This window comes from Lutjanus erythropterus, chromosome 23 (genome assembly GCF_056507025.1).
Source record: "Lutjanus erythropterus isolate fLutEry1 chromosome 23, fLutEry1.hap2, whole genome shotgun sequence".
Classification (NCBI taxonomy): domain Eukaryota; kingdom Metazoa; phylum Chordata; class Actinopteri; order Lutjaniformes; family Lutjanidae; genus Lutjanus; species Lutjanus erythropterus.
In genome coordinates this window covers 16,222,681-16,236,218 of record NC_139339.1, presented here as the reverse complement: position 1 = coordinate 16,236,218, position 13,538 = coordinate 16,222,681, and the positions used below count along the sequence as shown (strand labels likewise).

The following is a 13,538-nucleotide window of genomic DNA, read 5'->3' as shown; positions in this document are numbered from 1 at the left end:
TTTTATTTTGTTTGAGATTTTTTTAAATCTTATTTTGAAAATTAAAGGGGTACAATTAGCCAAAATAGTTATACTCAGCAGACCACTACTGTTGCATGAGCATCTCTCCTCAGTGTCAAAGCACAATACAATGCCTTGTTTCTAATCATTTACATGGGGAAGACAAGAAAACCACTGAAGGTCGTGTGTCCATTCAGGTTGTCAAACACTCTGCCATCGTCCCACAGTTCCACGTACACCTTATCACCAGCAGCCAACTGCAGAACAGCACTGTTACTGCTGCTGTCTGAGCCGTCACCTGCGGGGTCATCATAGGTTGAAATTTGACGGACGCCGTTTTTCATCAAAATGGCCCCCGTCGTGTGAGTGTTGTAGCCAAAGGTGCTGAAGCTGAAATAATAGAAACCGTTCACTGGTGCTGTGAAGATTCCTGCAACAGAGTAAAGACGAATATTCAAGGTGAGTTACTCCAATTACGACTAGGCGGCGTTGATGAAGTAGGTTTTTGAAATGTAATTCTATGTTTTTCTATATTCTAATTCTATTCTATCATGCCATAAAAATACTGTAAACAGCCATAAAAGGTGTTTTTAGGAATAATATCAGTGCATATGTGTCAAACAGTAACAGTACATTTTTTGACTGTGTTTGCTCTTGACTGTCAGTTTTACTGTCTCAGGAAATTCAGTGTGTAACTTTCAAACAGAGAAAAACAACAGTTTTATCATAAAAATATGCTTCAAAAGTCATTGCAATAATGTGATATTGGCTAAGCCTGTTTTTGGAGCAAACCCTGAGAAATATGTTCAAAATAAAATCTAATTAAAATTAAACGTTTACTATCTACAAGCACATCTCTAGGACAGGTAATGTGAAATTGTCCTGTACCTGTATTTTCATCATAACCGCTGCCAGTGTTTGAGAAGATCCTTTTGAATATCAGGGTCTTATCTGTACAGGGTCCCTTGTAGATCTCCCCGGAGTTTGCCAGCGAGGCAGAGAACGCGATCTGAGAACCACCTGTGGACAGACAATGTGGATAGACAATGACGATCAATGACAGAGTGATAAAGGTCACTGAATTATTGACTATAAACAGTAAAATCATTTAGTAAAATTCTGAACGATACAATAATACAGAAACTTAAATGGATAGTTTGGATTATTTGACGTGGGGTCATAGAGAGGTACCAACACGGAAGCTAAGCTGCGGTCAGGGTCAGCAACAAAAGGTATTTTTGCTACTTAAAAAAGGTTTACCTAAAGAAAAAAAAAAACCTCAATTTCAGTTTAAGTGCATGCTAAATTTAAAATATTGTCACTGCTTTACCTGACTGTCAGACAGCCTTTTCAAAGGGGAACCATTATTATCTAAGCCAAATAGTGCTGTCTCCAAACCAACCAAACTCCACAGGAAAATTCTGTAATTTTACCTCACAGGACACAAGAACTGCTGATTTACAATTACCTTGATCTGTTAGTTTGTTTGTTTTATTGTGTGACTTTGGTGTTTTAAAAGGGTAGTTTGCCTGCATTGAAATGTCAAAATAAAACCAACAAACTAACTGATGTAAGCAGCGGTAGACCAGCAACTCCTGTGTTCTGTGGTGTTAAATTGCTGATTTTCCTTATGGAGTTTGGTTGGTTTGGAGAGAGTGGCATTTGCTTGTGTAATGGCAGTTTCCTATCTAATGGCAAAGTAAAGTGGTGAAAATATTCTAAATATAACACTTAGGTATAGCACAGGTATTGATTTTTCTTCATGTTTTAGTGGCCTTCTAAGTGGAGGCATGTCGACTGGCATCTAATGTTGGTAATAAACTGACTCTGGATCAGTACCTCATACCACCCAACATCAAATAATCCAAACAATGATTTTTAATAAATACAGTAAGCTTGATCACCTTTAGCACTGCTCTGTTTCAACTTCTCAATCTCCTGCTCAGTGGCATTCAATCTCATTTGCAGGCCTGCACAAGTAAAAAACAAAAAACAAAAAACAAAAAAAAACAGAATAAGTGACAAACAAATGTATTACTCAAATTCCTGGGTGGTAAGCAAATCATGAATGTTGTACCTTCATTCTCTTTGCTCAGTCTTTCCACTTCAGCTTTCTGTTTCATCAGCTCGTCTGCAGTCGTGTTGAGCCTGGCCTCCAGAGCTTCAACATCAGTCTGCTGCCTTTCTTCATTTTTCAGTTTGTCTTCCAAGTTCTTTATTAATTCCACTTGAGCTTTCAGCCACTCACTAATATCCGTGTCACCTCTCTCTCCAGACCCTGGCTCCATGAACAAGAGTCCCAGGAAGGTCAGAAAAAGCAAAGCCTTTAGCTCCATTGCCTCAATCTTAAGTTCGTCGTCTTGCAGTGAGATATTTTCCCTGCAGTTTGTGGAGTGCGTTTTTTTCCTCAGCGCTGTACTTTTCATAGAGAATGATCCCTGTCAGTGAGTGTGCACAGGTCCCAACAGGTCTGTGAATGTCTTTGCCAGTAAAACTCTCTTTGTGTTCACTGTCACAACATACATTGAAAATTGAACAGCTGTACTGATACAGGCAGGGATCCGTCTATAATGAAAGGCTGTCATTTTTACCACAGTGCACAAATACCCATGTTTCAGGTGCAGCTGTATTTTGAACAAACAAATTACAGTAGGGCATTTGTACATTTTTTTTGTATAGGACTTTTGTGCAGCATTGTGGATTTAGGGCATCGTGCAATTCTCTTGGGTGTATGCTTAATTGCATATCTGCATATCATATTGTGAATTATTTTGCAGTATTTTTAACAGTTATATCCACTAATCCAGCAATATCAAGCCTGATCAGCAGGCAATATTTTATTGCAAAAATCCACAACACAACGTGGGTGCAATTTGCTGGTTGGGACAAAATTTATCCCTCCACCCTGCGACGCCCCCATCCTCGAGTGTGTGGTTTGCACACAACTGCCCCTCTATGGATCTCCTTTGCTTTCAATACCAAAGACAGCACCGCATCAACAAAAGCACCTCCCCATTATGGCTTTGGTGTTGAGCTGCGGGACAAAAAAAAAAAAGTTTGGAGTAAAATTGTTCTTCTCTTCTAGTTTTGTTTCTGGCTTTTGAAATATAGATACAGTATTGGTGAAACATGTTCACAGGCCTGTATGAGAGGACTGTCTGATGTTTACATGGATGCAAAACTAGAGACAAAGAGCCATCGGACCATGGCTATTTCCATAGTGTCACAAGAGAGAGAGCTGGGAGAGAATAGTGGCTGTTTTTTTTCCCCCCGGTCCACTGCAAACCACAACACTCACTAATTTGTGTAATATTTTTTCATCATAGGTCAAGAAAGGACAGCAGACCTTTTTCTTTCAGGGTTCATTAATCTGCATTGTTAGTTTAGGCTGCTGTTTAATGTACATTTTGTCTGCTTTACATTGTGTGTTTCTTTGCTTTATGACATTAAACAAGAAGCAAAAAACTAGAAAATGGATTAAATTAATTTAATCTTAAAGAGGATATATAAGTCTTGAGGTACTTCTCTTTTCCTTTTTTTTCTTTTAAGGATTTGGGTGTAGTGTACACGGCAAAACAAACGTTTTCACTGAGATATAGTTCCCCACTTCCTGCAAAGTGATTTTCATGGCTATATTAGGGTGAAATATGGTGGCAGTGGTTTAAGAGCCAGTGCCCAAATATAATGTCAAATATAAGTTTTGAGTAAAATTGTTCTTCTCTTCTAGTTTTGTTTCTGGCTTTTGAAATATAGATACAGTATTGGTGAAACATGTTTACAGGCCTGTTTGAGCTGGAAACATTAGATTGTCTGATGTGTACAGGGATGCAAACTTAGAGACAAAGAACCGTCTGACCATGGCTATTTCCATAGCAGTGTGACTTGGGGGAGGGAGAAATGAAAGAGATTAGTGGCTGTTTTTTCCCCGGTGCACTGCAGACCACAACACGCACTAATTTGTGTAATATCTTTTTTTTTTTTTTTTCATAGGTCAAGATACAACAGCAACCCCTTTTCTTTCATTAATTTGCATTATTTATATGGGCTGCATTTCATCTGCTTAATAGTGTGATATGTTTGTTTTATATCATATTAAATGAAATTACAGTAATTCAAAAGGATATGGACATCATTGTGTAAACAAGGGGCAGTCTCATGGAACTGAAAAAGATCTGAAGCCTCAACATTTTAATATTCAAACACTGATGTCAATTAAGAGACTGTTGTGAGGAGTCTGTCAGCACAGACGGGAGAGACATCAAAGCAGAGCGGAGCTGAGAAGGTAAGTAAAGACTCTGCTGTATTATTTGAGATTTAATTTTAAATGTTAATGTTTCACTGTTCAATTTATCTTTACATTCCAGTGCATGTAGTCTTTATATAATGAACTGAGTGCTTTCAGGTAATAGCTAAAGTTTTTGTTTGCAATTTTTTAAAATCTTTATGGACACATAACAAAACCTGGCAATATTTTGCAACTGAAAAAAACACAGTAAAAACAGTAAATACTACCTTTTTTGTCAAAGGGTTGTCATAAAGTTTAACTATATATACATAAAACCTGCTGAACAGTTTTTAATTATCCAAGAAATCTATCCTATCAAAATTAGTTTGATTTTCTTCCATAAAGTGGGATCATTGCTTCTGAGAAGACATTTGTTTAAACATACATTTAATTTTCACATTACATCTTTTTTTAAAATTACAAACATTTTGAAATAGTAATCTAATTCAGTATAAGGACAAAGCAACCTTAAGAGTATACACACAAAACATACGGTTTAAAAGAACAAAAATTGCATATGTGGCACAATTCAATAAATAAATAAATAAAGTGATAAAGTAAAACATTTTGAACAAATTTTCCAGCTTGCTTTTAGCACTTCTTGCTCTTCAAATTCAGAATCAGATATACTTTAAATTTAACTGGATTATGGTTCAGTTGGTCCCATTAAAGAACAGAAAAATACAAGCAAAGAGTTGAATTATTGCACAAAAGTAACGTACCAGACATGTCAGAGCGACAAAATCTGGAACTCAGGGTTCTCCTTATGACGTGTAAAGTCATCGAGATTCTTTTCACAGTAACAACTTAAAATATTCAGTGCCAGCCATTTTTCTTCAATTGTTTGTAAGAGTTTTTCAAAATGACCTTCTACCAGGGTGTTTTATTTCTGTTTTTTATTTTATTCCACTTTTGTCTGTTCAGGCGAAAGGGGCAGAGACATTATTGTAATTGACAGTCAAAAACAAATTATAGATTATTATAGATATTAACGCTTTTGCATACAGTGTGTTATGTTGTCTAAATTATAAAATAGACCTGACAAGCAAAGCAGACAAACTAACAAATTAAATATATTTTAAAAACCTTATCATGACAGCTGCTTGTTTTTTCATTTTGATTTATTGATGCACCCTTAAAGAAAATGATTTCTGCTGCCTTAACTTGACAAAAATATACACGTCCTCACTTTGACAAACACTGCATCATGTATTGACGGGACTGACGTGGTGCAGGTTTGATTAACATTTCTCTTGTACTTTACGATGTGTTCACTGTTTAAAGGAAAAATTCAGCACTTTTCATGTGGATGTCAGTGTTTATGATAAATGTAGTCAACTATATTGACCAAGAAAGATGAGACCTCCTGCTTGTGGAGTCATCAGTGCCTACATGTTCCAGGATGCATTGCACACAAGCTTCTCATGCCCACACCCATGTTGCTAGGTATCACCACCTGAGCCAAAAATGGTCATCTAGGGGTGGAGACTAGAAATCCAAGCAGAAAATAGCCTGTAGTTCCTCCTTAACGCCAGCTACATCACCGTGACATCACTGTGACATCACTGGATGCAGGATGTGTTTTTTACAGCACGAGAACTCTGCTTTTTCATTCAATAATACTCACACAGGAATTTATTGAAAGATTTTGGAACTGAGGAGTTTATTGGATTGGTTTTGCCAGGTGATGAAAGGTTTTTGCGAGGATGATTTTTCTGTGTTACTTTTACTTCCTCTGTGCAAACAGGCTCAAAAGCTTTATCGGTTGTAATACTCATTTCAGCCACAAGAGGTTGAAGTGCACCACTGCCCCATGTCTCTAACAAGTGAGTTTTAATACTGGTACACATCGGCCTCTTGTGGCACATATGAGTATTACAACAACTGATCCTGACAATACAAATAAATAAAGAAATTATCAATCCATCCAAATGCCAGAAGAGGCTGAACCACTACCCTTAATATGATTAAAAGCATTCATGTTTTCTTCCAGGTTAGTTTTAATTTCTTCTAAAGAGGTGTGTTAGTAAAATATGTAACATTACTGCCATGTTAAAAGAAAGACATGAAAACAAAAAGAAAAATATAACAGCTGTGTTACATAACTTGCTAAGGCACAGACTGTATGTACCTTGTGTTTAGAGTGCGTGGAAAAACTTCTGAATGCTCTTAGTCCTGTTTAGAAAATGCAGTAATGTATTTCGGTCTCTTGTGGTGGAAATTAGTATTACAACAACAAACACAAAAACTGATCCTGCAATCAGTTGCAAGGCTCTTTGACTGTATTAAGATAAGATTGAATATTATTAATCCCACAAAAAAACAAAATCTTGTACCAGAGATTGGCCAAAATTTCCAGCAGCATAAGACTAAAAACAATAGAGTGATAAATATAAAGTATACAGGAACTGCACTGTTATAGAATGACAATAAAATTAAGATAAGTCAAGTAAAAAACAGTCTAAACTCAAATAAAATAGAAAACTTGTACTGATATTGAAAGTGAATTTATTAGTGATAATTAAAAAGTAATAAATAACATTCCACATGACACTGAAGAAGAAATATTACTCATGATGTTAAAAAATATTACACATGATACTGAATGTAACACATGATGTTGATATTATATATTTTTTCTCTTTCTCTCTAGATTTCTGCCTAAACTTTGAGCCCTGAGGGAATCGGACATGAGTTTAACTGTATTTCCCTAAACCTAAAGACAACCTGTTAGAATCTTTGTGTTTGGTTCACCGCAAACTAAATTATCATCTAACATTCATCTAACAGAGCAAAAGATGCAGTGGAGTCTGTTTCTGCTCATTCTGATGCGTGAGTGGATCATCTTGAACTATTTACAATTTTTTAGCTAAAATTACAGGAGTTTAATCTTGAGGCCTAAAACTACTGGACAGCTCACTCTTTCTCTCTTCGTTTAAGTGGTGGGTGTGACCTCATGATTTTGATTTTGTATTTTCTCTGGTTTCAGTTCGGTGTTCCATCTTCGCATGTCACCGCTATGAGTACCACTTTATTGGCAAACCTATGAGCTGGGATGATGCCCAAAAGTTCTGCAGACAGATGTACACTGACCTGGTTACAGTGTATGACATGACAGACACGAACAGACTCAGAGACTTAATGAACACAGGTGAAGCCTGGATTGGGCTGTACAGCAAACCAGGAACCAACAACAAGCAGTGGCACTGGTCTCTGCCAGGGGTGGAGTTCAATGAGACAAAATGGTATGAAAATGAGCCAAATGATCAGGGCGGTGTTGAAAACTGTGTTGTCATGGTCGATAACAAATGGAGGGATTACTCCTGTAAGACTGAACGGACATTTATCTGCTACAATGGTGAGAATTTGTGGCTACTAATGCTATCATGTGTATTCAGCACACCATCCTGTCAATTCTTCTCTGTGTACATATCTCATTTTTTAAAACAGGGAATTAGATAAAAGTTTGGCCAATATGATTAAAAATGTAATAATATAAAAGCCACAAGTCAGTCATTATTGATTTTTTAAATGCTATGCTAATAAAATCCAGCTGGTTAAACAAAAAGAATTCTTATCAAGCATAGGCCTACTTTTCTTTTTATATTATTTTAAAAGAAATTCTGTGATCTATCTTATTATACCACACATGTTCATCTAACTGCAGTGGAATCGTGCTAATTTATCTCACATTATGTTTCACCTGTCTTAAGTGGGAAATAGAAATTTATGAGAAAAAAATATCTGTCTATCTGAACTCCACAGAAAAAGGCAAACGTTTCAGTTTCATTGAGCATTCGAAGACGTGGCCAGAGGCTCAGAAATACTGCAGACAACACTACACTGACCTGGTCAGTGGACTCAGCCAGTTAAGTGAAGATGAATTCAAGACAGAAGCAAATAAGTCTCAAGACGGTTTCTGGATCGGCCTGTTCAGAGACACCTGGAGGTGGTCAGACAACAGCAGGTCCTCTTTCAGAAACTGGTGTTTGAATGTAATTGGTGATAAAAGTCCAGAGAAATGTGCTGTGTTACAAAAATCTGGAGACTGGAGCTCTGCTGACTGTGGTGGAAAAAAACCCTTCTTCTGCTATGATGGTGAGTTTTGCAAAAGTCTGTCTAAACTGTCATAGTCTTTATTCTTATTACAAGGAAAAATGTAAAAGCCTGACAAAAAAAGGTGAATATTAGAACAGTTGAAGATCAGTTGGTCAAATTGCAGCTACATGTATATAAACTGCTAACTGCAAAATAAAATGTCCCTTGTGCTGCATAAGACATTGTTTAAGATACTCAACAGTGGCACTCCACATATAAGCAATGGTTTAAACATTGAATTCTGTAAATCACTGTTGAAAAATACTTATCGGATCCCAGTTTTCTAAATAATTAAAGGAGAAATCTGTAATATATTTACTGTAATAAAGCATAAAATGACTGTGACATGTCATCAGAGATTAAGGAAACATGCCAACATGAAATACCAGCTTGTCTGACAGCAACACTACAGCCATTCAGGGCCTGAATACGCGTTTTCATTTGGCCGATTCATGTTAATTAGAGTTCAAATCAAGGCGAAATGTTGGCTGAATAAGTAAGTGTCTGTTTATGTTTAGTTGTAGGAAAGCAGCAGTCATTTTAAAGAAGATGATGTAGTAGATGTTTATAAAAGTCAGCAAAATGTTTGAGTGGGGGCTGGCAGGCAGTAAGCAAAGCAGTCATTAAACTTAAATTCCAGAGTTTGTATTTTCAGAGCAGTTTGCTGACTATTTATTGTGTTCATATTAAAAGATACTGAACACTGTGCAAAATATAACTTAAAGGAGCAATATGTAGTAATTGCAAGTGCAAAAATGAGTACTGCAGTCCAAATAGCACTTGCTGGAAAAACAGCTATTTTGGCCCAATTTCAAAGTAGAACACTGCAGCTGTAGCATTCCTGTCAGAGATCTGGGCTTATTAACTTTGCATTCTCGTTCATACTCATTTCATGTTTTATTCCAGTAAATAAATTACAGATTTCTCCTTTAACCTTCTCCCTCATACATAACTTCCATTTCATTTGGTGTGGTGATGCCAGTATTTCTACACAGGAACGAAAATGTATAAAGATTTCCAAGAATTTCTAGATCTCGACAAGTTGTTTGAATCATAGAGAAGTAAAATACTACGTTGTTCTGTTCTCAAAAAGATAAATATTGTATGCATGTGTAGATCTGCTGTGATCTGTACTGTAATGCACATGTAATGATAGTAGACTGAGTGATTGTGGGAAATTTGCATTTATTTTTTGCAGGCTGTTCGTCATGTGTGTTAAAGAGATGGTTCATAAATTATGTTCTTATTTTTTTCTTACTTTTATAGATCAAAATGGACTGCATATGAACTAAAATGAGTTTGCAGTACTCATTTTTGAACACTAGGGTCTGTCATGTTTCCCCTTTAATTGAATAAACCCGCTAATATATTCTGCTGTGCTTGTCTTCCATGACAGATAAAGTGATCCTGATCAAGGAAAAAAAGACCTGGGCCGAGGCCTTAAATTACTGCAGAGAGAACTATCATGACCTGGTCTCCATCACTAACCCTCAGCAGCAGAGTCTGGTCCAAGCAAGAGCCAAGAACGCTGACACTGACTTTGTCTGGGTGGGACTGCTCTACAGCTGCCCCCTGGATTTGTGGTTCTGGGTCAATGACGAGCTGCTCTGCTATGAGAACTTTGCCCCAAACGAAAAGAACGAGCAGTGTTACAACTCCGTAGCCATGCAGAAAGGGGAAGAATATAAATGGTTTAGTAAGAATGAAAATAATACGTTTCATTTCATCTGTGCTATATAGTAAAATTTAAAACCTCCCCAACTCATTGGTGACAGACTTCTTATTTTTGGTATATCTCCCTCCACTACAACAAGCTTACATTGTGCACAGTATGTTCTGTCTGTTCCCCGGGTTTATTGAATGGCAAATATAAGGAATCACAACCTGAATGTGGCTCACTATTTAGCAAGATCCAGTTACTGTGCACTACTAATTAATCTTTCTAATAATCTTACTAACATTTATAACTGGCAAAAATGAGTGTTATTGTAAAGTATAATGAAAAAGTCAAGCTAAACAATATAGCAATACTTTATATTGAGTTGTTTGCACTAAGTCTTAACAGGTAATAAGGACCTCAGAAGTGTTAATAATAACATAATTAACATGTTTATTGTTAGATGATAAGACATTTGTAAGCACTTATAAGACACATTTTAACAATTCTTGTTAATTCTTGTAACAATTCTGCATTTTGTAGTACTGGATCTAAAGTGTGATCAATGCTTATTAAGGTTAATTAATCATTTATAATGCACTTATTAACAGTTAATTATCAAATATAAACATGTTTATTATGCTATCATGAACACTTTTATAGTCTTATTAACACATCAATGCTAATAAGCATCTCATAAGGGCCTTATTATCTATTAAAAAACACTTACTACAACCACCTTAATACAAAGTGTTACCAACAACAATGTTGCTTAAACCTCAGTATATGAACCTGGTGATCTGAAATGTTAATCTGATATGCCAAAATTAAATTTCTTGATTATTAAGATATGTTGATGGTGATTAAATGCGAGTACCTTATTAACAAATATGTGTTGAAGCTGACAGGTATAAATGTTCACACACATATATATAACAAATCTATACTGTTTTGCTTCTTACGCATGGTTAAACTCTGGTGTTGGTTATAATATGTAAAGCCATATTTTGATTGTTTTAGCTGTTTATGAGAGAATATATATAACAAAACAAATCTATATTGTTTTTGCTTCTTTCGCATTGTTAAGATCTGGTGTTGGTTATAACATGTAAAAACATTTTTTGGTCATGATTACAATTTTGGTGTTTCATGTAAACTGAATATTGATTCATCTGATACTGAATAAACTATTAAACCACGATGTCAGCCTCTCTTTCACTGGCTTTATTGAAATTGAATATTTACAAAGTGGTATCTTAGTTAAGAATAAAGAACATAGACTACTACCATAATGTGTGGAAAGACCCTTCAAAGAAAATCTTAATGCAATGCTAAAGGAGAAACATTATGTACCCTAAAATTTGTGACATTATAACGACAGTGATTTTAAATAATTTCTCCTCGGGTGTCATTCTGACATGCAATTTCATGCTTCTCTGCTGTTTGTTCATGTAATACTGATCAAATATTCACACATGGAACAAAATCACTGTAGTTGAGTGCAGTGTGGTTTGAAGAAAAACTATTTCAGAGTGTATTCAACTTCCCCACCAATACTGCTCATATAGGAGTGACGACAATCAATGCATCTAATAAATGTCAGTGAATTAAAAGTCTACATGATGATTTGAAATCACCTGAAGCAACATTAAAGAGTTTAGTCTATAGTCTCACAGAGCCAGACCTCCACAGTGCTGTGTCAGTGGAAAGACACAAAGTAGATTCATACAGGTGCTGTTCTTAACAGAAATGTTGCCCTTTTTATCCCTTTTATATGATTTATACTCCTTACTTTTTTTAAATAAGACAAAAACCTCAGAATTAAAACAAAGTTCTGCACTGAAAAATCAATATGCAGATGACAAATGCAGAACCAAAAAAGACATCCATGAGTCAGTTTGTTAGTGAATGTAACAAAACAGGTTCAACCACCCCACCTGTTAAAAAAGACAGAGCAAATCCCTTACTGTCTGTAAGCATCCATGAACATGTTTAATTTACTTCATTCCAACTTGTGTTCCTCATTCCTTAGATTGCTCACAACATATGAACATGTTGTCTTCATTGTACATAAAGAACACAGTGCTGCCTATCGCAGCAGGACCTCAAGCCTCTCACTTTAACTGGTTTCAAGGTTAAGACGAGGTTGTTTTTCACTATTGATATCAAGCTGAAAGCAGTTCAACTGATGAACTTCTGCTGGGCTGACCAGATGAGAACAGGTGAAATTCAGGGCAAGGAGTTGTGGGTGGACGTGTCAAGTTGGAAGGATTCAAACAGAATAATTTAGAGCGACATCATTTGATTTTAATATTATTACAGTTACAGATTCCGTGGATGATATTTGGCACAGCGTTCTGGCACAGGTGACAGGTGTGTCATCATCGAGTTGATTTAATTTAATCATAAATTCCTCCCTCAGTGGCGACCACACGCATCAACTGTCAGCCTAATTGGTGAGCGAGGTGTCGTAGATGATGAGCACATGAGCCGCCTATAGAAGATCCTCCCGTCAGTGTGTCAGGCTCTGAATCTGTGCAGGTTTGGGTGGTTTAAGATATTCGCTCATCGCTCCCCAATGTCTCTATGCAATCTGCACAGACACCACAGTCTTAACTATGTTCTGCTGCTGTAATAAACACTTTAAATGCTGGTCGTTTGACTGAAATGTATTTATGATCCTCTCATAACTCATTACTGACAAACTGACATGCACAAGGGCTTATAGACTAGATTTAGTTGTTTCACAGTGGCATAACTATAAAAAACTATAGCGTGTTTTAGTTCAGTATCCTGATTCCTGATTCATAGTGTGCTGCGTTATCAGAGCATTACTTTGTCATTCCTGTTAAGTGATCAAGCAGGTTTGACGTGCGTACAATGCACCGTTTGGTATGTGGGGTTTATGTTACCTTCCTGTCACCACTCATCATCATGATGAGCATTTTTCTAGTCTACATCCTCGTTCCAACATGAGACTTACAGTACTTATTTTTCCTCCATGTCACGTTCCTCGTTCCTTACATGAATCATGTTAACGTATCACATCACTGTTTTTCATGTTTATGGAAACTTCAGTGATAACGAACACAGCGTGACATTTACATTATGATTACCCAGATCAGACTTTTTAATAAGGTACTGTAATACTGCCTTGCCCTGTTTATCACATCATTATCAGCCTATCTGCTGTGATCAGTATGATCAGCTTCAGTTTTTTTTTTTGCATATCTATGGTAAAGGTCAGCAGGCTTTACTATCAAAGCAAAGAAATCCAGGAGCTTTTTTTTTTCTCTCTCTGAGACTTTTCTTTGTTTTGATTTAGCATCCAAAGTTCCCCTATGGAAACTCAATAAATAAACTCAAAATTTAGGGTAAAAGGCATTGAGCAGTGCATCTAACCCAGACATAGAAATGGGCTGTGTTATTAGACATGGACTATTGTGTGTATTTCACTTGACCAAATATTTAAACTTTATTTTTATTAGGAGTATAAGC

The 13,538-nt window shown here is 36.3% G+C and overlaps 2 protein-coding genes across 2 annotated transcripts; one reads left to right on the top strand and one right to left on the bottom strand.

Annotated features, from left to right (window-relative positions):
- Positions 1 to 80: 80 nt before the first annotated feature.
- LOC146305897 (cerebellin-2-like) lies at positions 81 to 2,482 on the bottom strand. Its single transcript, XM_084712681.1, has 4 exons — positions 2,078 to 2,482; positions 1,905 to 1,970; positions 889 to 1,020; positions 81 to 430 (listed from the first exon to the last, which is right to left on the bottom strand). The coding sequence occupies exons 1-4, from the start codon at positions 2,424 to 2,426 to the stop codon at positions 150 to 152; spliced, it is 828 nt and encodes a 275-aa protein (XP_084568807.1). The 5' UTR covers positions 2,427 to 2,482; the 3' UTR covers positions 81 to 149.
- A 4,601-nt stretch (positions 2,483 to 7,083) lies between these two features.
- LOC146305896 (macrophage mannose receptor 1-like) lies at positions 7,084 to 11,232 on the top strand. Its single transcript, XM_084713154.1, has 4 exons — positions 7,084 to 7,117; positions 7,275 to 7,643; positions 8,051 to 8,383; positions 9,780 to 11,232. Exons 1-4 carry the CDS (start codon positions 7,084 to 7,086, stop codon positions 10,121 to 10,123), a joined length of 1,080 nt encoding a protein of 359 aa, XP_084569280.1. The 3' UTR covers positions 10,124 to 11,232.
- The last annotated feature ends 2,306 nt before the right edge of the window (positions 11,233 to 13,538 follow it).